The 27,588-nt window shown below is 43.2% G+C and overlaps 1 protein-coding gene across 7 annotated transcripts in view; it reads right to left on the reverse strand.

The window, feature by feature from the left end:
• Positions 1-27,588, reverse strand: part of WWOX (WW domain containing oxidoreductase) — a 937,277-nt gene that overhangs the window by 617,746 nt on the left and 291,943 nt on the right. Inside the window, exons 9-10 of one of the 7 annotated variants that reach the window (XM_045988933.1) lie at positions 15,218-15,255; positions 12,163-12,295 (exon numbers count right to left, since the gene is read on the reverse strand). The exons of 5 other annotated variants lie outside the window; for them this stretch is intronic. In XM_045988933.1, the coding sequence (XP_045844889.1) occupies positions 15,238-15,255 (18 nt within the window). In that variant the 3' untranslated portion in view covers positions 12,163-12,295; positions 15,218-15,237. Of the gene's footprint in view, positions 1-10,205; positions 12,296-15,217; positions 15,256-27,588 lie in introns of those variants that run through there. One more of the 7 variants, XM_045988928.1, reaches the window with a different exon arrangement.

Consider the following 27,588-nt stretch of genomic DNA (forward strand, 5'->3'; position numbering starts at 1 on the left):
TCTGGGGAATAGGTATACTTTGAAAAAAAAAAACAAACTGCAAACAAAAGGGTCTTGGATGAAGGAAATCTACAACAATCTCAGTTTTTTAAGACAGATGCAGAGCACTTCATTATATGTCAAAGCTTAAAGGGAAAGGTCAAAAAGTTTTACTACCAATCTGTTCTCTTTTCATCCTATGTGTAGTTTTAACTGAGGGTGGCTCATACAAATATGTTTTACTCAAACTTATGCACACATTCGCAAATAGAATAAATTTGATTCTTTGAAAAAATGATACATCAGGTTCTTTTCATCAAAGGTGGCATGTTTATCAATTTATCTACAAATGACCCTTTAGGGCACTTGGGGACAAAAGGTGGCACATTTATCTACAAATGTCCCTTTCACAGAAAAAAAATATACATTTTAGACATATATTATATATGCTATTTATATAATATATATAAGATATAGGTATATGTCTAAAAGGTAAAAGTAGCAACTTTCCCAAAAGGGGCCCATGTTCTAAATGACACACCAGGGCACACCCGCTCTGTTAGAGCCACAAAGGTCCCTCTACTGAGAATCACAAGGGGGTTTCTGTGAGCCAAGCAAGCTCCCTAGAGTTTTAGCTCGCTCCCTTCCCTGTTTTTGTTTGTTTAATTAAGACTAATTAATGTGAGTTTAATAAATAAACCAAAAGGGCCTTGATTTCCAAAGGTGTGATATTTTATCACAGTTACAAGTGATGCTGCATTGTAAAAAATTAATTAGTTATCTTGTGAGACCGGCCACACATTATTGAGTAAGTAGCAGCGGCTAAGTGAAACAGATGAAATATTGGTAAGCGATGCAGCCCACAGTATAAGTATGTGAAGGAGGTCAGAGGTTAATCCCTATTGATTTTCCGAGCCTACGTACAGCACCGCTGGGAAAGGCCGGTTCTGTTGGCAATCAGCTAGCACAAATACATTATAAATCTTACTGTCCACCTTCACTGATCAGTGCCACTTACCTCCTTCACTAAAGACCATTAAGAAACTACTGGAAAAAAAAAAAAATCTACCCAGATGCAGGTAAAAAGGAAAGCACTTTCAAAGTCTCCCATGTCAGAGAATGCTGCTTTGTAGATGGAGGACTTCCCCTGAAAGCCGAGGCACACTTCCTGGGGGCTGGCTGTCCCTCCCGCAGACGGGGACATGCAGAAACATGGCACATTTTTCATACGGTTTCAACACCAAATCAGAAACATCAAAGTGCCTTTGACACTTGAGCGCCTGGGAACGTAGAATAAACAGAAGGAATGAAACACTGGCACAACGGAGGCAACTCCATCTTGGTTTTGTGTCATTTCAGCCCCAGCACAACCTTGATGCTAACCAAGAGTCAGCTTCAGTGACCCTCAGGTTCACGGGCTCCTCCCAAGATTCTGCACTGAAATGTTTTACCGTTTTCTAAAGTGGTCCCCCGACATGCAGAGCTTCCGCTCCCACAGACCAGGATGCTCACCACCAACCCACTTCCAGGAACATCTATGAATGGCCCTTTCTTTTTCAGGCCTTTCTCTTAACAGAGAGTGCCATATGTCTCCTGTGGGCCTGACACTCTTTCTGGGTACAGCAAAACAGATGAGTAAGATGGGTGCCTCCCCAGAAAAACGAAGCACATGTTCTTTGTCAGAACATTCACTCTCACACAACATGGTCCTGGAAAACAGTCTTGGTGCTAATAGGGGCTAGTTGTGCTAAAAGGCACGTTGTCACTGACCAGCATTATGACGCAGCCAATTACTTAACCTCTCTGAGCCTCGGTTTCTTCACCATTACAAGTGAAGATAATAATAACAGCCACTTCACAGGGTGGCCGGGAGACAAGAAATCACATGTGAAGTACTTAGCACGGGGCCCAGAAAGCATTAAAAAAATGCTAATTCATTAAAAAAAATTGTGGAGCAATTCAACATTGGAAAAACCAAGTGACCTCTTTCACCTTTTTCACTGATAGGGATTGCGGAATTACGATGTAAGAAAATACGGCACCATCTGCTCCACGATTCCATCCGAACGGATATGTCATATCCGCCCACTTCTCAGAGCGGCCGTTGCAATAACAAGCAGGTTCTAAATTACTATTCTTGAGACACAGGCTTGTTTTTAAAGCTCTCAAAACGCATATGGAAACAAAAGGTAACCAAAATGTACATGTTGGGTAAGTCAGCGTTAACCAGGAATACAGAGGGAGTTAAGAAATCTCCAGGCAAGTGAAGGTTCCCTTTTGGCACAGAAATTATATATTTTATTTTAAAGTGCCAGCACCAGAAAGATGAATAGGAAAGGTTCATAGATAACATGTTATTTCTGCACAGTTTTTACAAACACAATTCTATAACCTCACAACACACACACACGCACGCACACACACACACACACGCACAATTCCCCTACCCTGAGCAAAAGATTTGGCATGCTTGAAGAAGTTCTGGGGAATATTTCCAGAATGCAAGGAAAACCTCTATCTTTGCAATTTTCCAGACTTCTGTCAACTAGGCTCAGTGCAATTATGTACCAGTGTCAGAATGTATTTTTAAAAAGTTTGGATACCTTCAAATTAAGGGGTGGAAGGTGGGGAGAGCTCTCCCACAGTTAATGATAAACAAAGGCATACTCAGTAAAGTTCCCATCGAAAGTTCAGTCTCTAAGCCATGAGTCTTTGTTTTAATCAATGGCTTTTTTTTTTTCTTACAAAATACCTTTCATTTCATGATTCTCAACTCTATTAAAAGGGTGTTCTTCTAGTTAGCAGAGGATAAACAGAGCAGAACCCAAATGAACAGTGAAAACCAAGATAGGCAGAGACCACAGATTACGTTTAAGAGCTTAAAGCTTCCAGACTGTGTTAATTGTGCACCTTCACCAGGAGGAAAAATTCAAGACAGATACTTCAGTATATGTCTATGGTATTTATTTATAAATCATAAACTTGTAGTCTTCTATTAGCTATGATCACCAGAAATGATAGAGGGTGGGAATTACATTCATCATTAAAAACAGTGCGTGCAATTGTACATCTCTTTGTGCTAATGTAGATTTGGGGGGTTTTCATTGATGTCTTCTGAGATCTGATCAAATCGTCATTGTGTTTACTTTGTAACAGATGAAGGGCTCATATTAGAAGGAGCTGACCTACAATGATGCCATTTTTTAAAAAACGCTTGCTTGTATTTGCATTATAAATATTATCTTCAAACACAGGTCTCTTTGCAGAAATCTTTTTAAAGCTTTTGCTCATTTTGCGAAGGATACTTTACTTCAAACCAGATAATCTAATGTCTCAATCCATTTAGCCAAGCACACATGGGGAAACCACGATGTATTTTCCACTGCTGAAAGTCCACAGGGAGCAGAGGCTCCGCCATGACCTCGTGCCTAGGGAAACAGCCAGCCTTACTTCAGAATGCCTTGCATCTGGCTCCTCCCTATCAGAGGACTGGGGAAGGTACCCATGTCAACATATCTATGTAATTTTTGTAAAGATCAATCTTCTTAATTGAGGGCCCATATCATGCTGCAGTTAAGAGGAAGGACCAGGAGCTGGACCACCTGAGTGGAATCCCCAATTCTGCCACCTCCTGACTCAGTACACCTGTGTCCTCATCCACAAAATACGGATGACAGTACTACTACATAGGCTACTAGAAAGGAAGATATATGTAAATATATGTAAAGCTCCTAAAACACTACTACCTACCACCTGACATACGCATGGAGATGTTTAATAACACATATAGGACGTAAATGGATAAACAAAAATTGTAATGTTTCTTTTGGAACCCTAATGGGTCATTCTTCACATGCTGGAGACTTCTGCTTCGGAGCAGTCTTATCCCGCAGGGGGCTCTGCCGTGACAGCAATGCTCTGTATCGGCACCATGGAACGCGGCAGCCACTGACCACATGTGGCTACTGAGGATGTGAGATGTGGCTAGTGCGGCTGAGCAACTGAACTTTTTATTTCAATTAATCAATTTTAATTTAAATAGCCACACATGGCTAGGGGCTATCATACTGGACAAAGAAACTCCAAAAGGCTGACTATTCTGATACTCTATAGAATATAGCTCAGCCCTGTAATCCATCAGTTGCCTCAGATAAAATATGACATTTTGGATAAGATTAAGCAAGCCTGCTTCTGGGCTCTGAAGCCAAGAGAATCATCACTTCAAGCTTCTCAGTTTTCTTACATGCCCCATTTTCTTTGTCATTAGCTATACTATACTATCTTTAGGAAGGGGCAGTGACTGGGGGCACTATTGGGTCAACATTATAAGAGGCCCCTAATTTGTGCTGGTTGGGCTTTTCCCATCTCAGCTTGGCTTTTGTTCCCGGTGTGGAATTCTGAATCCTGCCTATGGCCACTCTCCAGGTTCCTGGGCCAGATACTTACACCACTTTATTTGGTGCCCAGGCCCCTGTCCTCAACTTGCAGATGACTGCCCACATTCCACAGACAGCCCTCTGTGTCAACCTTCCTATGACAATGGCACATGATATTTGGGAGGTAACCAGACTGATGTCAACTTATTCTAGGGAAAAGGACATGCCATCTCCATTTTTACTAGGTAGAGCATCTTCTTTAATACTGTCAAACCACAAAGAAGTATTTCTCTACAGTAATGTTAGTTTTATAAATTATAAAGTCCAAATAAACTAAAGTCATAAGCAAAAATAGCTTTCAACGTTATCATGAAAGTTATGGCCCAAGGGTGAATAAGCCCAACGCTGAGTTTGGTCTCTGTTTCCCTTTGTTAAATTTATTAGCATATGTCTTTGTCTTCTCCACTAGATAATGAGAGTCTTGAAGGCAATGAGTGATCCAAATTCAAATTCATATCCCTAATGTCTGAAGTAGCACCTAAATATTTCCATAGCAAATATTTAATACATATTGGGTGGGTGGGTAGATGGATGGTGGATGGATGGATGGTGGTTGAATAGTGGGTAGAAGGATGGATGGATGGTGGGTAGATGGATGGTTGGATGGACTGATGGTGGATGGATGGATGGTGGGTGGATGGATGGATGGATGGTGGGTAGATGGATGGATGGTTGGATGGACTAATGGTGGATGGATGGATGGTGGGAGGAAGGATGGATGGATGGTGGGAGGAAGGATGGATGGATGGTGGGTAGATGGATGGATGGTTGGATGGACTAATGGTGGATGGATGGATGGAGGAAAGATGGATGGATGGTGGGTAGATGGATGGATGCCTGGATGGACTAATGGTGGATGGATGAATGGATGCATATATAGACTGATGGTAGATGGATGGATGGATGGATGGTGGATGGATAGAAATATGTAGTGCCGAGCCGTATGTTAATCCAAATGAGAGAGGAAACAATTCAAACACTTTGCCTTTCTTAACAAGATTTGTTTTTCTTTTGTTTTCCGAATACTCTTACCTCACTGGAAACAAATAGAGCATTGCTAAATCCTATTTATGCTTTAAGGAATGCTGGATACCCAAGTTTGTGGCTCCTACAGTCATGAAACTCTTGCTCCATCGATCATAACAGGCTAATAACTTCTACAGAATGACAAAATGAAAGGAAAAAAAAGAGGCCATGATGGAAACAACAAAACCAAATAAAATACTGAAAATAAGTTAATGACATAGATTTAGCTTACTCAGAAAGGACTTGTCCAAGGGAAGGAGAGAAAGAGAGCAAAAACCACACCTCACCGCCAGAACCAGCTGTCTAGTTTGAACTGGTAGATTGCTGAGCACACACTGCATGCATATTCACAGGTACCACAGGAAACTGAGCACCTTTGGAACCAGCATTAAAACTCTCTCCTGCCAGCGAGTGCAGTGAACCAGTAACTCAACAGCCCCCTTGTGGCCCGGAAGAATTAATGCAGCTTCTGAAGGGATGAAGGTTCTTCTCAGGGTGGGGTGGGACGTGGGGAGGTGTGGAGCCCTATGAGAGGAGGGGGATACCACCAAGCCATCTGTAAAGGTGTTCCATTCAGCCCTGTTTCGTGAAAGAAGAGCAGCTCTTTTTCCTTCCAGGGCGTGAAAAGGAACCCCAGTAAATACGCCTGTTCAAACTCACACGTGCTTGAAGAAGAAACAGATCAAATGAGCTCAGTATTCCCATTTAAAAATATCATTTAAGGGAATTTTAAGCTGTCTGAGAAGATGGATACACTGTGTTTGTTTTCTACATTAATGAGCTATAAAAAGAATGGAATAGGCCATAAATACAGTATTTTGTAACAGCCTTTACTAAAAATGCTACTACTTGTGTTTATCATTTATATCCTTGTATACAACCTCAAAATTGATTACACTTTAAACCGTACATAACTTGCTGTGTTTTTCATTTTGTGCTATACTACAAACATTTTTATAACTCAGTTAATATATTCCATATTTTGTGTTCTTATTGATTATGAATATTTCTTTAGGGGATTTTATTGCTTTTAAAATAACAAATGTTAGGTATTAAAAAATAGAAAAACCTATTGCAGCCCTTATATTTTTCTTTCCCCTGGTAATTCTAATACATACATTTTAGCACAAACATAACCAGAATATCTTTCTCTGTATCTTTTATACTTCCCCACACTAAAATTAAAAATCTCCTAATACACTGCATAGTAAAAGAATCAGATTTGTCAAAGGAAACCCACTATTAAATGTGTTGGACTTGAATTCATAATCCTTTCCTTCTACAATTAAAAAATTAAAGTGCCAAAAGATTATCCACACGTAACATGATGGTTTTACATCAAGTATATATTATCTTTACTAATTGCCATTTCCGTTTATAGGCTGAAATATGATTTATATATATGATATGATTTCACTATTAATTATCAAATTGAAAAAAATAAAATCTCACATTATAAATTCTCTCCTGGAAATGAGTTTTATTATTTTTTCCATAATCCTATCACACAAGCTATAAGTGCACTGCGGCATGAACACTTTAATTTTTCCAGTTAGTTTTAAGCAAGCCCAGAGGTGAGGTTTAATAAGGATCAATGGCACTTTATCTGGGACAGGGCCTCTTCACAGCATGCAAATTACACAGTAACACTTAAAAAAAGAAATAGATTTAATTAAAAAAAAAAGTAGAACCACAGGCTCTGGAAATTCAATTAAAGGATTTATGCAAAGGTTTGCTAGGTTTTTATATGCAGTTCCTGCTTACATAATGAGCTTTTCATATTAAAAATCAATAGGTAATCTAGACTAGAAGATCATCCCCTTAAATACATTTTTGAAATCAATTTGAAAAATAGTCCATCAACTGCTTGTGACTACTCTTGCTGCTTCGATTACACTAAAAGCAATATTTAGATTGTAAGACGTGCTATGGAATATCTATGCATGGATATTGCTTTCAAGGGCTCTTATACTTTGGAGTGCCCAAGATGATCATCTGGTAATTCAAGATTGCGTTAAATGTAAAAATAATTTATTTAATTACCAGCAAAAGCCTACAGACACAACCCCATAGTATGTATAATGGTTAAATGAAAGGGAAAAGAGAGAAGAAAAGAAGGATCTGAAGGAGGGAGGGTAGGAGAGAGGGAAAGCAGAGACAGAGACAGAGGAAGGGGGGGGAGATGGAAGAGAAAAGAACACAACAACCTCTTCTGAATTAGTCCCTTTGCTATCTCAATTGCCTATTGTGTGTTGGCTACTTAGCACTTGGAGATATGCAGCACTTGGAGACACGCATTTCACTTTAAAACTCATTTAGGCCTTCAACTAAGGAAGCAATTAGCTAGTGCTAACTTAAGCTGACTTTCCATTCTCTGTGATAATGGGGGACAGGTCTTGAAATGAAATGAAAGCCAATGGTCCAATTCCGTCAGTAAGTTCACAGTCCCTCCCTCCCAGCCACGATTTCCCTGGATTTGGTAACAATTAGAACATGCAAGACAGGTTTCCATGGGCCAGTCCTGGCAAACTGGAAAACAATCCTCATGGACGGAGAAATGATCTTTTATTTCATCAAAATGAAAAGCACAGCTCGAGTTATCCCCATCCAAAGTCAGCCTTGCAAAAGCGGGACGAAAATCGACAAAGGACTCATTTATAGCAAAAAGACTCTTTACTCTCTCTTGCGAGAACTGGGAAGAAATAAGCAAAGTATCTACCACACCACATGTATCCATCTACCAAAAGCTCCCATGTCAAGAAGGATGCTGCTGACATGGCCAACCTGGGAGACGGAGGAGAGCCCAGAACAGTCTGATGATGTCCCTGCGCTCGGTACACAGGATGGAGAAGACCTTGAAGACAAAGGCCCGTTCCGAGATAGGAAAGCAGCTTCTGACTTCTGAGCTTCTGGTGCTGGGTGCTGGATGCTTCCTCAGCGCAGTTTCGCGCGTATCCTATCATGAGGCCACCGTTCTTTGTGATGCGCCTCCCAGGATGCTGAGGGAGATGTGAAGGCCCAGGCGCCTAGTATCAGCTTTATGAAGTCCCCAGGCATGTACCTGGCAGGCACTGGAAGAATGCCCAGCACACGTGAGGCGCTGCTGGTTGCCCTGGGGGCCACGAACACGGATCCAACAGATCTCACATGCTTACATGGGTTAGATATTCCTGTGCATGCCAAGTATTCCTTTTAAAAAAATGTTCTACTTAAAAGAAAGAAATATGAAGCAAAGAGCTGAAAAAGAAGGTGTACCTCGAAAACGTTATGCAAGGTCAGAGTAGCCAGTCAGCGAGAACCACATATCACGTGATCCTATTTATACGAAATATCCAGGAGAGGCAAATGCATAGAGTCAGACAGGATATGAGTGGTGGCCTAAGGCTGGCGGATGGAGTGGGATGTTGGGAGGTGACAGCTAGGAGGTGCAGGTTTTCTTTTGGGGGTAATAAAAATGTCCTAAAATTGATTGTGTTGATGGCTGTCCTACTTGGTGCATATACTACAAGCCATTAGGTTGTACACTTTCAATGAGTGAATGTTTGGTATGAATTATATCTCAGTAAGGCCATTATAAAAAAAAATAAGGTGCAGTTGTGAATGGCAGTCTACGAAGTAGTAGCTTCAAGGAAAGCAAACAAGAAAATCTGAAAAGGAAGGAGCCACAGGTTGAAAAAAATATCTACGTATTTCCTACCCCATGTCAATCTGACAAAACATCTGAGCTTCCTCCATCTCTCCAGAACATCTTCTGTGCCCCCCCGGTTTATAGCATGCATCGGGCTAAGATGTGCAAACATAATGTACTGGTTCCTAGAGAAAGGAGCTGAAATCGAAACAAGCAGAACCTTCCTATGGCATGAAATGAAAGCATCAGTATAAAATGTCCCAGGTTAGTATGATCAAAATGTCAAATATGAAACCGTTTGTAGCAATGCGAGAGGTGTTAGTAATGGAAGTTTAAACAATGTTAACACTTAAAATTTCAGCAGAACCATTTCGATCCATAAATGTATAAAAGTCATTTTACAGTGTGCTTAACAGTCACGACCAAGAGCTGTTATAAAAGAAGACGCCCTCAATGTCACTTCATTTTCTTTTATTCTTATTATCACATTTAAATCTCTCTGTGAAAGTGGTCTTGATAGGTGACTTTATTACACGTTTCAAGACTATTCATTCTGAACAGAACTTCCTCCGAGGAATTAACAGATAAAGAGAGACCACTTTCCCCCTCATCATCCCTAAATTATCCTGCGGCCGCGGAACGGTGGAGTGGGGGCCGGCATGTTACGAGGCCTGGGTCTGCTATGCCACACAATGGCTCAATAATCTTAGAGGTGACTCGTAGCCTGCAGAGGACCACCGGTTGGTTGCAATGGTCCTTAGCCAACACCTCGCTATGGAACTTGCACAGACCTGCGAGGAAAAGAGTGGGGTGGGCAGGAAAAGTCAGGGTTGGGCCCTGCTGTGGCGAAAGAACTCCAAAAATTAGCCCTAAGATCTGCAGCAGCACTGAGGGCAGGAACACAGTCTGACCTTTCCTCATTTCATTGGGAGAGAAAGGGCCAAAATCTCTCCTTCATTGCCTCTGCTCACAGGTAAGTACATCACTTAAAGCAGGTGTTGGCAAATTTGCCTGGAAAGGGATCATTAGTAAATATTTTCAGCTTTGCAGATGGCACGTTGTCTGTTGCAGCTACTAGACTCTGCCATCGCGACGCTTACAGCAGCCCCAGACAGTGCACACACGGAGAAGCAAGCCTGTCTTCCAATAAAACTTTATTTATGGGCAACCAAATTCAAATTCCATACGGTTTTCATGTAGCACGAAGTGTTGCTTGTCTTTTAGCATTTCTGTAGCCATTTAAAAATGTGAAAAGAACTCTAGGCTTACAGGTTACACAAAACCAGGCGGCAGGACAGAGTTGGGGCAAGGCTCTAGTTTGCTGTCTCCTGTGCTGAGCCACAGACTAGCCAGGAAGGAGGAGGGCCAGGAGTCCGCTTTCATTTGGGACGCACTCAGCCGATACTCTGACAACAAAACAAAAGACTGTCTTCAATCAGGCAAAACCTGAGGGCATGCGCTCCAAGTTGTGTGCACTCTGCAGAACAGCCAGACGACAGTTTCAACGGACGGAAATTCACCTTCTAAACTCAAGTGAGTTTCTTCCTTAAGAAACAATTACCAAAGCCCCAGTTTTCCATTATTTAAAAATGGGCAAAGGCTTCTGAAACGGGTACCTTTGAACTGTTCGGTGCTAGAGACACAACGGCCTTGGTTTCTGATCTACGAGGCTGACCTGGTTCCCTCTGGCCCTGCTTACTAATTCCATCGTTCATGCAGCTGGTCACAGAATGGACTATGCGGCCAATCCTTTGCAGGCCGCTTCTGCATGGCTGGGGTTTTAATTTGAAATATATACAGAGTCTGATTTTACTGTGTTACTCTTTCCTCCTTCAGCTTTGGTTTTTCATCACTCCTTGACCACTGGAAGCACAGGTGCCTCAGAAAAAAAGGTTTGCATACTGGCCTCATCATAACTGATTGGAATAACCAAATGAATGGATTTACCGAGGAAAGCGGAGAGTCTGCATTGTACTGTATTTCTACAGAAGCACACCTGTAGTATAGACAAGATATCAAACCTGCTAACTGTCGTCTGGGAGACTTTTCGTGGATAGGAGGAAAAACACTGCACATCGCTGTATGACAGAGCTCTGAACGTTTATTTCCTAAGTCAGGCATCTGCCGCATCACAACGTTTACCCAATTCCTTGGCAGCAGGGGATATCATGAGTGCTAACAGCAGTGGTAGGACAGTCCCTAATGCTATTATTTTGGTCAAGAATGACGGGAACTGCAGGCTGGTTCAGGTCATATGATGCTCAGGTACTAGCGCCTAGAGATGGTCATCTGCTAACCAATGTGGCCCAGATCGAGATCTTTAAATACCATGAGGCGATTACCGTAACCTAAATGTGCTTCAGCACAAGGACACAGAGGAAATGGGGCAATAAGACGAAGAAAGACAAGAAGTGCCACTATCGCTTCAGGCACGCACACAGGACGCCAAGTTCTGAGAGCACATCCCACGTCGCCACAACAGAAACGCGCTGCTGAGAAAAATCTGGATGGCAGAGACAGTCTTCCAGCGCTAAACTTGTCTCTTTGCAGAAACACCGCACTGGAGTGCTCCCCGAGTGAAGCAGAACACGATGATTACCTGGCTCTGTTCAAGCAGATACACAGGGTGACGGATGACTTGCATTCCCAAAGAATTCTCACCCCTGAGGATTATGCAGAATCTCTCTTGAACCCAGATCCCACACTCATACTGCTATGTCTGGTAGTGGCTGGTTCGCAGGAGGAGGGAAAACAGATCCTGGCTGACGGTGATAGAGCTCCTGACTCCAGGCCGTGGTCTAGGGTTTGGGCCATTCTCTCCGCCATTTTTGTGACACTTCCCTTCTGTTTGTGGCTTCATGATGACAAGGAGGCAGCTGTGCCTGTCAGCATCAAATCCACACTGCACATAGGAAAAAAGAGGGACAGAAAATACCAGCAGCTCTGCCTTTTCATCCAAGAGCAGAAAGTCTCCGAGAAGGCCTGGAAGGATTTCTGCTGGTACTTGCTAGCCGGAACTGTCCCGCAGCCCCTCAGCTGCTAGGGAGGGCTGTGGAGGGCAGCAAGCATCCTCCTGCCCGCTCTCTCTATTGGGAAGTAGGCCCTGGCAGTCAGCACTGTGGACAACAAGAATGGGCTCTTGCATCCCCAAGAGGCTGAGATCGTGCAGGGCAGGAAGCACGGTCAATTTCTCTCCGGCTATCTCCAGAGTCATCCACATGAAGAACTTTGGGGGAAAAAAAGAGAGAGAGAAAGAGAGAGAGAATCCAAAGTGAATTCAAACAGAGACCCCCCAGTACGTCAGGCAGGGCAAAGACCTGCTGTCTGTTTACCGCACCTGTTTCCTCTTCCTCCTGAGCACACAGCTGGACTATACTTCCTAGCCTCTTGGGTTTCACAGATATGTGCCGCTCCCAGCCTGGTCTTTAAAGTGCCTCCACACGCAAGAGCCCACGTCCCGGCCCCTTCCACCAACCTGCTGCACCAAGCAATGCAGCCTTGCAAGCCAGGGGTGGATGATGATGAACCACAAGATGGGAAGAGCCTGGGTCCCTGAGTCAGCACCTGGGGGAGCACTGCCTGCTAATCAATACGGTTTACCGTGTCTAAGCCACTGTAGACACGTGGGCAGCCAGTGATGCCTTTAATAATACATCGATCTGAAGCATATCCGCCTATTCAAGTCCCTGAACGTTTCCTCCATATTTCTGGTTCTCGCCTCGAGTTGTGCAGAGACTTGTTTGAGAGCATCTCTGTCACCCAGTGCCACCTCACCCAGCCTCCTGGGGCACACTCCTCCAGGGGGACGGTCCTCTCAGGAAAGCACACCTCGAGACACTTCTGCAGTCCAGGCGCAAGACAGCACAAGCTGATGACTGTGTGCCACATACTCTAAGGCGTCCCGGAACCTGCTTTGCTTTCTGAAGTTCAGTTTCTCGCATCTTCTAACGAGGCCCATTTTATCAAAAACCCCTTCTGCATACTCCATGCTATGCTTCCAGGGAACGTCTGGAACGGGTGATTTATGACACTGTCGTTGTGCTGCTCTGGAGAACTCTGTCATCTCCATTTCTGAACCCTGGTCCCTTTTCTGTTTACTTTTTGTTTGCCTTCAGCCCTTCTCCAGGTGTGATTGTGAGGAGATGCATTTAGTGGCTTAAGAGTTTGGCTTTTATAAGTTACTCTGAGCTGCATTTCCCTTGTTCTCCCGCTCCTAGATGCAAAACAAATTGCATCAGGGAAATCGTTGTATAGTACCAGTCCTTAAATATTTTACAGGCAGAAGTCTTGGTGGGTGGTTTGGAGGCTCAATTACCCTTCTCAGTAGAGGGTATAAATATCCCTGAAGGTTTACATAACAAACCCGCAGCAACTCCATGCCACTTAAAACTCTTAGTATTTCCATCGGCCTCTGAAACCCATGACTCAGTGGCATTTGAGCATTCAAAAAAGAGTAAGGCCAACAGGATGGCACAGGTGTTAAAACAAAATCCATCTACCTACCTGTCCATCTACTGAGAGGCACAATAAAGACAGCTAAGTCATATGGATTATCAGGCATAAGACATGAGAATATAGAAAGTTGCCTCTTAATTTTTTTTTTTTTTTTTTTTTTTGGTGGTGACGGCAGGGGGAACAGGTAAAACGGAAGTCTTTGCAAGTGTCTGCTACTTAGAAGAAGCCAGAGCAGATCTGTTGTGATGCAGAATTAGGTGGCTGGGGAGTGTTGCTGAGATCAACACAGACTTTGAGCTCTACCTCATCTGATCCATCCGCAATCCTCCAAGGTAACAAGCCCTATTATTCCCACGTTGTAGATGTGAATACCAAGGCCCAGACTGGCTCAGCAACCTAGCCTGGGTCTGTGAGCTAGTACATAGCAGACAGAGGATTTGTACCTACGTCTGTTTTATCCCAAACCTATGTGTGCTTTTTCTGGTGTCCCTGTCTGGCCATAGGATTGGTGATGGCTACACAAAAGGGGTGGTCTGGCACCCTTCTAACAGGAGCCAAGAGATGGCTCCCTCGGAACTGCGTTCCTTCGGATATGTGGACACAAAAGGGTGGATCCTGAAGCCAGATTTGAACTCTGATGGATTGTGCTCCTATGCGCCATTCTCTCTTTTGCTATTAATATAGGGGAAAAGAGTAAGGCAGCCAACAATGTTGGAGCCTCAGGGTTTGGAGAGCCCAGCATTCAGCTCCCCATGGAGTTAAAAAGGGGGGACGGCAGCCCAGAGAGCATTCCTAAGTTTAAGGGGCAGATCTCTGCAGAGAAAAGATGCGGAACAGGGAACAGGTAGAAAGCCACAGGAAAGTAAAGATCCGGTGCAAAAGAAATCACTGGGTACCCAGAGCTGGGGCGATTGGGACAGACTTTCTGAAAAGATCAGATCTGATGGGTGGCTTAGAGAAGAGCAGGGGAAAGATGGGTTAGAAAAGACATATGAATAGATATCCCCTCCCAAATCATCATGTCCTAAACAAGTGCTGGAAACAAAAAGAGAAGATGAAGGTAAGAGTGGAGAGAGCTGGGGTGACCGGCTGGGGCTGGAGTCATCGTACATCCAGAAAGATGGGACACCTGGAATGTTCTAATACCGTTCACAGAGTTATACAAAGTGCGCTCTTCTAAATTCTGAGAAGGGAAGAAAAAAGTTTCAGTGCTATGTCTGTTTCAAGCTTTTATCAGTACTAATTCTAGCCCCCTTTTCTCTGAGAATTCCGAACAGCGGGAAAACAGACACTAATTAAGCAAAGCTTTATCTCCTTCTACTCTAATGAAAGCCAAGTTACAGTATATGTTTCCCTAAGATTTTTCTCCACTTAATGAAGACGTTATCCCCTAGTTTTCAAAGTCACTTTACAAAAGAGCATTCAAGAGACATTAAAGCCAGTTTAAACTAAAAAGTCTTTTTGAAGTCAATAAACAATAAAAGAACAATGAAAAGAGAGCTTTTGATGGTGCCTTAGTCTGAAGTCTTTAATTTCTGTTTTAATCTACAAGATGCGTAAGTCTTGTATTCAAACATTCCTCACCTCTCATACAGTAAGCTTGAAGCAAGTGTTGCATCATGTTGCATGCGTCTGTATGGGTGCATGTGTCTATGTATGTACACCACACGCACGCACATACATACATACATACCTCATTAACATGGATGGAAGTCAGCAGGAAGTTCTCCGCTAGAAAGGGAAGTTTTAAAAGTTTTAAAATTATTTCCATTCTACCTCTTTGAAAATTAAAAAAAAGAAGAAGAAGAAAATGGAATCTTTGACTTTGAAATTTCATGACAAGATCAAAGACTATAATGCACATAGATTTTTCAAGGAATACATTATTAATAACACAGGCAAACACATAACACGGTCAAGAAATGAGAAGGAAAGCACATGGTTCCGAGGCCCTGAGCAGAACCCCACGCAGGGCAGGGGCCAGGCTGCCTCTCTGAGATCTGCTCACCTGGGCATTACAGACAGCCCAAGCACTTCCTGCCTGCTTGCTATAGTGGGGGACTGCTTAGTGCAGATGGAAGAAAAGGGGGAAAAAAAAACCCAAAACAGTTTAATTTGTCCCATGTGACAAGACACCTTTCATATGTGTTACCCCATTTTTCTCTATCCACGTGAAACTTATGTATCATAAAATTCGCCATTTTAAAGTGTACAATTCAGGGGCATTTAGTACTTCACAATGTTGTACAACCATGACCTCTGTCCAGTTCCAGAACATTGCCATCACCCCACAAGGAAACCCCAGAGCCTGTGAGCAGTCAAATCCCTAGACCCAAGCCCTGACAACCACCAATCCACTGGCTCTATGGATTTCCCTATTCTGGATATTTCATATAAGCGGAATTATAAAATAGGTGACCTTTTGTGTCTAACATGCTAGTCCCTTTCATTTAAAAAATAAATAAGGCCCATGAATGCAACTCTGAGCCCAAAGATCAGTTCTTCAAAAAGAAAAAAACAAAAAATCCATGAAACACAGAATACTTTAAAAAACATCAATTGATTACACTACTGGTACCCTCTGATGATGGGTATTATTTACCAAGGAGCAATTTATAAGTGGAGTTAATTACCAAAACAGGTTGTGTAATCGGAAAATATTAACAAATTCCTGGAAAGCATGCTAAATTAAGAGATTATGGGTCCACATGATTATTAGTGAAAAGGCACATTATTCAGGGATATTGTCCCAACCTTTGGGCTTGGGTCACAGGCTAAAACAATTGTTTATACCAAATCTTTGCTCAGGGCCACTTAGGGAAAAGGCAGGGTAGGCTGAGTGGTCTGTAGGCCTAGAACAGTATGAGTTCCAACCCAGATTATTTATCCACTTGAGAAAAGAGAATTTTTATAATTCTATTTTTCTTTTCCCTAACTTCCTTATTCAAGGTCCAACAGTGTGTCCCCAAATCAGACTGGAGAGAACAGTGTCCATGTGTTCCACAAGGGGACTGAATGGGGACCTACGGAGAAATGAAAGGGAGGGAAGACACTTGCCAGGCCTCTTGAGAAATGAGGCCTCCCCGGGAAGAATGGGGTAGAGGCACACTGAAATGGGGCAGTGCTACCCTATTTACAGAGAGAGGGAAAATGGAGACAGACATGGGTTCAAATCCTGCCTTGGCTTCTGACGTGGCCTCTAAATCATACCTTTATCCCTTAGAAAATCGGCATTGCCACTAAGATTAAATGAGATATGGGCACAGAGTGGGCACACACTAAATTCTAGCCACTTGGCACGACTGTTCCTAGGCCGTCACATGGTCAGGGTGCTGTGTGTGGCTGTAAGACCGTGCTCATCAACCTGGGCCTATGCTTTCTTCCCTCCCTTTCTAGCTAGTTCCCTCCCTTCCTCCCCCATCTCTCCCTCCATTCATCTCTCCCTTCTTTCCTTCTTCCTTTCAATTTGGTTGGTGTTAGATATACCAGTGAAGCTAAGCCAGGACTCTCTACGGATGGCTATGCCATGTCTCTCAGGGACGGGTCAGTGGGAGCCCTTCCCAGGCCCTGACCAAGTCTTCATTGATCCTGGTGGGCTCTGATCAGCTTCGTCTGCTCCACGACAGACCACACTGCCTGTGTGTCCCAGGTTCTGGTCTTCAGACCAAACAGCCAAGATTTCAATTCTGTGGGAGGGGAGCATGGCAGCTCCACCACCAGCACACGCTGGAATGACCGTGCTGAGGTCCGAAGGCCCGCAGTGGGAAATCAGCAAGTTGGACTCAACCTTTTCTTATCATCCAGCTGACGGTCGGCAAACAGGGCTCCATTATAAAACACTCCTTTAAACCCTTCACTTGAATATAAAGCTGAACTGACCTAACACATGGCAGCCTTGGGGCAAAGTAAGCGTGAGAACCGCCCCAGTTTCATGCGTCAGCGTGAGAACCAAAAACAGGATTCTACGGATTCTACAGCCGCAGAACCAAATAAGATTTGCTGAGAACCTACTGTGTAGCAGGTTAGTGAGATGTGCCCAGGCCTCTGACCTCCTGAGCTCCTCTCATGGTTGGCCCCTAGGCACCCTGCCAAGCCTCACCCCACTCAAAACAAAACAAATGACCAGTCACCTGTATTTATGAATAATGACAGCTACTCGGCACGTCTGGACAATGTTGCGTAGCTTCTTCTTTCATGCATTTAAAGAACAAAGCCGCTGCAGAGCATGGAGAAACCTCCAACCATGTGTAAATCTGTGGGACACCAGCCTGGAGTTTCATCAAGCATCGTAAAGGAATTTCTTCAATTAGCCTTCCCCACGGATGGACACCACCTCCCCATACCTGCAAGGGCACCTCACACTTGAAATATCCTCCCCCCACCCAAAAGAAGGCTGGTTTCGAATGCAAAATTCCTCAGTGCCGAGTCCTTATTTTCTTTCCTGTTTCCTTCTGGCACAGCAAGACCAAATCTGTTACTGTGAACACAGACTTGCAGTGGGATATGGATTTGACAGGAGGCAAATACTTCCCCTTAGCAAAGGCAAATAAAACAAAAGTTCAACGAGCCTCAAAGCCAGGGTGCATAAATGTCACTGCGCCTAGCAAGAGGGGCGATCAGAGGACACTTATGAAATCGCGGTTCTCCCAGGGTGGTGGGGAAAGGTTACAGTGTTGCGTTCGGTGGGTGTACGAGGGAAGGGGGTGGGGCGCGTGATTGAGGGAGCCCAGGAAACACAGCAGGGACGACAGGGCGACACCCCGGGAAGCGGCGCGGGTGGGCCATTCCCCGAGTGCCCTGGCTCACCCACCAACGCCTTGCTTCCCGGAGCTAATCAAGGGAAACGTAACTAGTGCAGGCGGCAGGGCGAGTTTACAACAACTGACAGTAACTATAACATACGCCAGTTTGTATTAAGATGTTATTGCACCTTTCCAGTTCTAATCACCAATTATGACTCTATTACTCCTACTTGGCAGTTCATCTGCTCCTGCCTCCGCTCAGGGCGACTTGGAGACGGACCTCTGATCTCCTGGTTCCACTTCAGTGGGCGCTCAGCACGGCGGCTGTCATCTGCAGACACTGAAGAGGTAAGGCATCGCTTTTGCTGAGATAACTATACCTGACCTTACAACAATTTACTAAGGAAATACCTGCTTAATAGCAGTGTGAGTGCAGTTTCCTTTATGCTCACGACGGCACTGCAAATTAGCGACAACAGGATAAATCTATGGCCGGCTCACTAGACACTTCATTAAATCACTGTTCTCTTGCCTTGTAGCGCGCTAATAGAATCACAGCCCTCGTTAGCTACTGAATAAAAGATCAATCACAGACTTTGAAAGCTCTTGCTACCAGCTTCCACAGGAAACAAGGAAGAAAAAAAAAAAGGAAAGTGAGCAAGAGAGAGAGAGAGAGAGAGAGATATTTAGGATCATCGCTGAGATTCTGAATGGCCTCGCTGCAAGTTGCTTAAATTACCTTTTCCACGACTGACTCCAACTGCAATACTCAGAGGAACTTGTTAAGCCGGCTTTCAAGAGCAGCACTCTAATATATGACTGCTAGACCCTGGTCAAAAGTTCATAATGTGCATATGTAAAAAGGTACTAAATTGCCTGAGGGCTAAAACCAGAGGAGTTTAATTGTAGCAAAATGCTGAAAATGGTCTGTTGAGGGTCCTTCTATTGGGATACTGCTGGGTCTGGCTGATTGAAGTACAGAACATAAAAGCCTTGCAACAATATTTCCTTAAATGCTGGGGAAACTGCCAGCAGTTGGTATTGCATGAATGTTGTGGTTGAAGAAAAACATTTTCCTCCCCTAAAATAAATAGAGTATTAAGAACTGCTCCAGCCCATAATTCTAAAGCATAACGGAAAAAGGGAGGGCTCAATGATAATAAATAAGGTATAATTCATAGGGCATGTCCAATCTCCTTCAAGTGTATTTTTACATGGGGCGCAGTGAAGGTACTCAGGCATGACCTGCAAGGGTTTGGGGGGGTGGGGCTGCGAATGGCTTGGATTTTGAAAACCGCTTTGTGTGGCTCCTGGCTGCCTCGCCAGTCTCTGTGTTAGGCATACCCAAGTGGGGATCCTTGCAAAGGGCCGGCCCTGTTTGACGTGTATTTCTTCTTTCATTAAATCAGATCTCGAGTTCCAGCTACACATGCATTTGGCTTGTGCGGATGGCTTTCTCAACCCAGAATTCCCTACCTTCCCCAGATACACTCCCACACCGTCCTGCTTTCTGGCTTTCCTAATTAGTTCCTCATTTGGATGAGTGACAATATGAGTTCAGTGGATGGTGACTCAGATGCTAGGTGGGCCTGCATTAAATATAGGACACCCAGGGGAAGCTACAATTTGCTAGGTGGGCTTTCTGATTTATAAGAAGTGTGTGTGAAAGGTACAATTTTCGCTGAGCGTGAAATACCCAAGTGCCATTTTAATCAGGTTTTAAAAAATCTGTATCAGACATGGAATTCCACACATACGTTGTGGCACCGAACTCACACAGTATGGTTGGTCTGAGTGCAACCAACGCGGCACTAGGCAGGTGTGAAACTTGAGCCGTCTCACGGGTTACATCTGTGCATAGGATTTGACAAAGGAGATTAGCGAGATCCATATCCTTACTGATATCTTTGATCAATATTATTTTCCAAGAAAAATACTTTCCAAACTTGGAGGGAGATGCAAGTGATACCTCCTGATATAAAACAACAGACTAAAAACACAAATAAAGCACCCATTTAATGTTGAACCCTGCAGTGCTCCAACTCTGCTCCACCTCACGGGCCCAACCCTCACAGGTCACCTGGATTGGTTCAGAATATACTGTATTTCATACTCTAAAGGGGGTCAAATCTACTCTAGAGTTCTTCAAAAGCAAAGACGCAGCAGGTCATTGGACGTGCCCGCCCTATGCTGCGCCAGTCTCTTCTCCTGCAAAATGCAAATCCGAGTTATACGGGCCCATGACTTCCGAACGGCTAGTCCACTCGACTCTGGTCTATTCCCCGTTAAGTGCTGGGGAAATCCATGGACTTGAAGCATGAGTATTCGAGGAGGAAGGAAGAGAACACAGAAGGAGTACACTGCAAGGTGGGTTCTTGAGTAGAAAACTAAGAAAACAATAAAGCATGAGCTGCCCCCACGGCCCTCAGCAATGTCAGCCCTGGCAGCCCGCCAGCACTCCCCATCCTGTGATTCCCTCCAGGCCTCAGGCCACCCATCTCAAATGGCAGGACCGGACCTATCCTCACCACGTGCAGCTTTCTGATTCCCGACCACAGACTCATTTGGCAGCAAATATCATCCACAGTGCCACTCCCAGAAACCACACATGGGGTTGGCATTGGAGCCTACGGAAGCCTTGGTGCGCTCTGGAGTGCGACTGAGGGAAGCAGTAAGATTCAGTGGGAAGGGCACAGATGTCAGAAGCTCAGCTCCACCCCTTACTAGCCATTGGGCGGAAGCAAGGCACTCACTCAAGTCCTCGATTTCCTCATCTCTAAAATGGGTATAATCATCTGTAATTCATTAGGTTCCTGAGGGAAGTAAAGTAATTAGAATGGCATATAAAATGTAACTGGCCCATTGCCTGGCACTCAGCAAAATGCTTCCTCTCTACCCTCCTGTCCCTCCCGTGTAACCCTGAAGACAATCCAAAAGGTGCTCAAATGAGAACACTATAGGTAGAACCATCCTAAAACATGGCTGGAGGTTTCAATACGATTGCAGTGAAAAACCATGTGGACTCCGTGGGGAAGACTGTATTCCAAAAAGGGGTTTATCTGATATTGCGGCCCACACCTAAAAGCGGCCCACACCTAAAAGTCAACTCAAATATATGAACAGATGAGACTTATTATAAGCTAACCGTGTGCATTTATATGCACGTTTACAAGCTGATCACCCAGAACCTATAAAAAGGCATGAACATGATATCCGTGACTCACTGCTTCCATCCAAAGCCAGCTTCTTAAAGACAAACCAAAGACTTCAAAGGCCACCCTGAGAATTTGTGGGCAGCTCTCACTTTCTCAGGTTAGTAACTGAGCCTTACCTATATGATAGGCATTTCCATTTCCATTTGCTCCAGGGGTACCCCATCCCCACTCCCATCCCCGCCCCTCTATGTGGAAAGAATGAATTCATACAAAATGTCCCAGTGAATGTGCAAAGGGACAGCAGGGAGGCCAATGTGACAAGGTCAGAGTGACATCCAGGAGAACAATAGCACTCCGTTTAATTCCCACTGAAGACGCCATAGTTGAATAGCATGCGTGAAAGTGTGTACTAAAATATCCTTAAAAAAATAATAATAAATTATTCCTGATTTTAAAACCGTCAGCAAAATCCCCATCACCCGCAGATGGAGCTGCTGTGTGGACTGGGTTTTATGGACACTAGAGAAACACAGCCTGCTGCAGGGTTACCTTCCTGGGAAGCCACGCAGTCTGACTTTATGAATATTCTGTGTCATTTCCATACTCGGGGGTCCCTGTGTTTAACTCATCGTGTGAGCCCAGAGTCCTACAAGCCAGTGGTTTCCAGCTGAGCAAGTTAAGGCAGCGACCACACTTGATTAATTCAGAGAGAGAGGAGAGAGAGCCAAAGTGTATATTTAGTAGTTTTCTAGGAGAAAATTACTTTGGATTTGCATAAAGAGAAACAATTAGGTATTTCTCTATCTCTCAAAATACTTTGTAAAAATCTGGCTTTCTTGAATACCCCTGACCGTAGTCTATAAAACTATGCGTACAGGGCACATGTTTGTATAGATACAGAATCTACCTATGAAATTCCAAGCTCTACCACCCCTAACCCTAACATAGACCCCCACAGAGCTTCAGTAGCAACCATTAACAGGAGTTGTGGCTTTTTGTTCTAAATAGCCAGAAATTACTGAAACTGAGAGGTAAAGACTTTCAAAATGAAATAGCTTCTAGAACTGATCCGTGAAGATCTCTATAGCATCAAAGCCACACCCATAGTTACGATGCAGCTAAATTTGGGTTCAAATAATTAACAAGAAAGGCAAAAAAAAAGGGTAAGCAAATCAAAGATGATTCTGAGATGTTCTGAAACTGGTTGAGAGAAGCTCTGCCATGGACCAGTAGGACCGGAAGAGTCGATCACTATTCTGTTATGTATATGTCTCGGGACTCTGAGGTTGCGTCTTGCAACTTTTCATCTGTAACATCAAGAAGTTCGGGGCAGTTCGGGGCAGCGGCGGGAGGGGACCTGGCTGGCCCAGCTGGAAGAACATTTGACCCTTAATCTTGGGGTTGTGAGTTCAAGCCTTACACTGGGTGTAAAGATTACTAAAAATAAAAATAATAATAATAAACTTTTTAAAAAAACACAACACTTAACTCCCTGGCCACTCTGAAATACCCAGTTATGCAAGAAATACGCATCCATTCAAAACACTGGAAAGGCCACGTCAGTTAAAACATGAAATACATGAGAGTCTCACAGTGCCATGCAAACTTTCTCAGCGTGAACCTGAAACATTGACATTTCAGGGTCCAGTTTCTAGATCTCTAAACTAATGGGGTTGGCCTGCATAACTGCCAAAGCTACTGCAGGATTGGGACCACCGGACACGACCCAAGGGAGCCCTAGTTCATCTTACCACGCCAGGTGTTTGCAGATCACTTCTTGCAAAGCTAAATGCTGGCCTCTGTCTAGAAACTGCAATCCATGAGTTTACTGATATTATCCCTCTCGGTTATAATTAATAGTAGCAACTAGCCTGGGAGAACTTCAAGCAGTCGCATAAGTGAAGTCAATTAAATACCGAGGTGACACAGGGAATGGAAATTGTTGGAAATAAAGGGTTTTCTTCTTCCCCTGGTCCAATAAGGATGTACTAATCATTCCATTGTTTTCCCCCCCAAGCCAAACACAATGAAATATAGTGCCCCCTATCAGCAGCCGCCAGTGCTCACAGGAGTTTATCTATCCCTGTGTGTGTATACATATAAATGTGTACACACATTCACTTCCTCAGATTGTCCTCCTTGTATTAATGCCTAAAAATTAGGTGACTTACATTCTGTTTATTTTTGAAACACAGCATAATAATATATTTAAAATGATAATACATATGAGATGAAATAAACATTTAGGTCAAACAATGCTGTATCAGTAAGACAAAACAATCTGTTGACAGGGAATGGGGAAGGGTAGAAGATAAATCCTGAGACAGAGCCTCCAAGCCAAGTTTAACCAGAACAAAGTATGCACCCTTCATCTTTGGGTGGACTCCCGAGTTTCCTCATCTAGAAAAGGGGACCTTCCAAGTGACCTCCAGCATAGAGAGTCAAGGAAGTTTTTGAGTCTAGCAGAAGCTGCTAAGTTCACATTCCTTTTATACCTGCCTTTTGTGATCCTCACCAACTTTACAAAAGCAGAGTCTTATAGGAAGGGCTATCAAGATTTTCTGAAAGAAAGCTTAGCCCTGGGGGAAAAATGTGAACTAAAGAAAGAAAGAAAGAGAAAGAAAGAAAGGGAGGCAGGGAGGGAGGAAGGGGAGTTTTGTATTTCCACTCACTAACTTCAGTTGAACTCACTTTCACTCGCTCAGGACAAACGTAGAAGTCACAAAGTAACACCGAGTGAAGCTCTGTGGGCTGAAAATCTGTGATAAGTTACTACTTTGAAAGAACCAAGAAAGCAAGGAGCAAATCCAAACTGAATGAAAAAAACTTTTTGCTATTTTATTCAAAGTGGTGAAATGGCATATCTGCAAGAGAGCTTTTGTTACCCCTGGATAATCCCACTTCAGAAGAGCCATCATCTGAGAAGGGAGGAAGGCCTTGGAAGGGCCGTTAATGAGGACAGCAGTAACAAAACGAACAAAAAGGGGGCAGGCAGACACACATACAATCACAGAGAACATTACCAGCCAGTCTGGACATGTACCAACTCCCCTAAATGCGCAGCAGATTAGAAGCGTAGGATGGGCACACGTTGCATGACATTTCGACACCCAATAAAACCATCCTGCCAGTGGCATCGCTTAAGGAAATGCCTGCAGAAATGCTGCCAGCCCACAAGGGGATGTGCGTCTTCTCTGTTCGCCATGCAAACAGCTATTGATAAGGATGATCAGTCAATGCTGTGTGTGCTAATCTGACAGTTCCGTCATCAGATGGCATTGCAAATTTCGTTGTATATTTTAAATCATGTTAACATGGTTTGTTAATGTTGGTATTCACTAAAAGGCCACAGCTATTTAAATAATGAATAGGCATGATAATTTTTAGACATATTATGGAAGTGACACGTAGATATTCTAAATATTCTCTTCGTAGAATCTGTTCTACATCATTCATTGTCATCACTAGAAAGATAGATCAAGATGTTTCTGAGACACTGCAGATTCACAATTCTAACAGTTATTTATAGAGATAAACAACATACCTATCCAAAGGAAAAATACTTTATGTTAAAATATAGTCTCATAGCATCTCTTTCCGATAACCCCTAAGGCAAGAATTTAATGCTACTGCTTTAGAAAAGGAAAGACAGTATTTTGTTAAGCACTAAACAAAACTTAAATGTCAGATATCTTCCGTGTTTGTTTATGCAGGCATGCGTACATGGGCATATCAACAAATCATCCACAAATGTATATATCCCCTCCGCATTACTGCCCATTTACCTCCCAGGTTCAGTGAACATATTAAAAGCTATTTCTCCTTCTAGTTCTGCAATATTTATCTCCAGCCCTTTGTATAGGTTCACAAAATTTCCAAAAGGCCAACCCTTTCAGCCTACCTATTGGTCTCTACGGTAAAAAAAATCTCTTTTTCCCAACTCACTTTCTTGCAGCCACAAAAATGGCCCCTCTCAGGCCCAGACAAAATCTGCAGCCAGCAGAGGCCATCAGTGGTAGGGATTTGGAGCTTGAGCAGTTGAGTCCACTGGAAATAGCTTGAATCTCCACTCTACTGCCTCTTAGTTATGTGCCCTTGAGCGGGTATTTATGTGTCCTGACAAGCTTCCCCAGTAACAACAGGGAATACCGCTCTTGGTTTGTGAGAAACAGAGAAGGTACACAGCAGGAGTCCTGGAAGACAGCAACTGTTCAATAAATGTTAGCTTTTCGTGGGTCATTCCCATCATCACTCTCTTATCACCATCATCACCGATATTAACAGGATGCTGTAAGATCCCAAATCCTCAAACAAGCCCTCAGTGGCCTTTTTTCTTTTTGCCTTCATCCTCCTGCATGGATCACCACAAACCCATGTTCATTAATAGTGCCTTCGCTATACCACTCACATTTTGTTTTAAAATTAGAAATCTTATTTTTGACTTTTTGCATTTTTTTAAATTAAATTTTTAAAATATTACATCAAATATTGTTTATTTGATTACTGAGGGCTGTTTGGGGGAGGGGGGCACATCCTTAATTTTGTCCCTACTCCTGGTCTCCACCCTATACCACTGCTGCAAAGTCTACCTGAAAGAGTCTCCTGTTTGTGTCTACAATTTCACCTCCCACGTATCCTTCAGGGCTCAGTAAAGATGTCACCTCCATTCTGCAATTTTATGTGACTACTCTTACATTGACCCCCAAAGCAGAAAACACTGTAGCAGTGGTGCCCAGGCCTGCTCAAGCCAGAGTTCTCGACACCTCTGCCCTGTTTAACATAAGCACCCATAAAAAACAAACAAAACAAAACAAACAAACAAACAAAAACCCATAAGCACCCATAGGCCAAGGATCACAATCTGCTCACTCTTGCATGTTCTACCCCCGAGGCAGCCCATGAGGCACTCGAACACTTGTCAGATAGGAGCAGATCCAATAGTTCTAAAGTAGCAATTTTCGAAGGACAGATTGCTATTAATGGGTGCTAAAACGGGGTCACAATCAGCACTTTAAAAAATGAAATACAACCAAGATGCAAACAGCAGACAACACTGCCCACAGTTAGACTATTTCTTTAAATGTTTGTTTCAGAAACACACACATGCACATGATACACAAAGACACACATACGTGCATAAGCTTAAGGATACATGCATCGGGCTGTGACATAAAAAACTAGTGGTCATCCAAAAAAAAAGGTGGAAAGACACTGATCTGGACCAATGAGAGGACATCTTGACCCATCATGTACTACCCACCTGGCCACAACAAACAAAGGGCAAGTGTTTCACAGTCATCCAACTTTTCCTTAGTTTGTAAAAGAATCAGATTAGCAACATCCTCAGAGACCAATCCTGGATAACTGAGAAAGCCTATGATATCGGAACACACTTGCAGAGGAATTTCAGTATTGCTTAAGAACAGAATACTGGTCTTCTATCAATTAAATAACACATATTTCTGGTTGAAATAATGATCACAACAACTTGGCGACAAAAACTGCATGTGGTGAAATTGAGATTCTTCCAACCCAATTTGGCTTGGTGGGAATAACTGATACAAAGAAAAACTCATGAGACAAAACGTGTAAAATTTGGTGTGTACAGAAAACAGACGATGAAATCTTCACTGTATCATGTATCTGGGCAGGAGGAAAAGGTCCTGGTGAAAAGAACTTCAGTAAAAGACTTAAAAAAAAAAGAAAAAGCCACAGCTAAATTATCTATGTATCTAGTTTAAAAACCTGATCAAAGTATTTAATTGACTTAATGGAATTCACCCTATATTAGACTCCCATGAAAAAAATTGATGAGTGTTAATATAGTTCTGATTAAAATGTTTTATTCATAAACAGAGTCAAAAAAAAAAAAAAAAAGCCTCAGGATCAAAAGAGCAGGCTGAAATAGCTGGTTTTATCTTCCCCTACCCCCAAGCAGATTTTGTAATGGTGCACGCCTATCTACATGATATAACAAACCCATTTATGCGTGCAGACTGTCTGCAAGTGTCCGTGGGAACTGTGATTGCTAGCTAGCCCTTGTCATCTTTATAAACCATCTTAAATGAATTATATATGAAATAAATGAATTTTTCACAAAGATATATTTAAGATATAAATAGCCAACTGGAATGATGGGCACAGGAGAAAGAGAGTAGTCAAGAAAT

The sequence above is a fragment of the Meles meles genome, chromosome 19 (genome assembly GCF_922984935.1).
Source record: "Meles meles chromosome 19, mMelMel3.1 paternal haplotype, whole genome shotgun sequence".
NCBI classification, from domain to species: Eukaryota; Metazoa; Chordata; class Mammalia; order Carnivora; family Mustelidae; genus Meles; species Meles meles.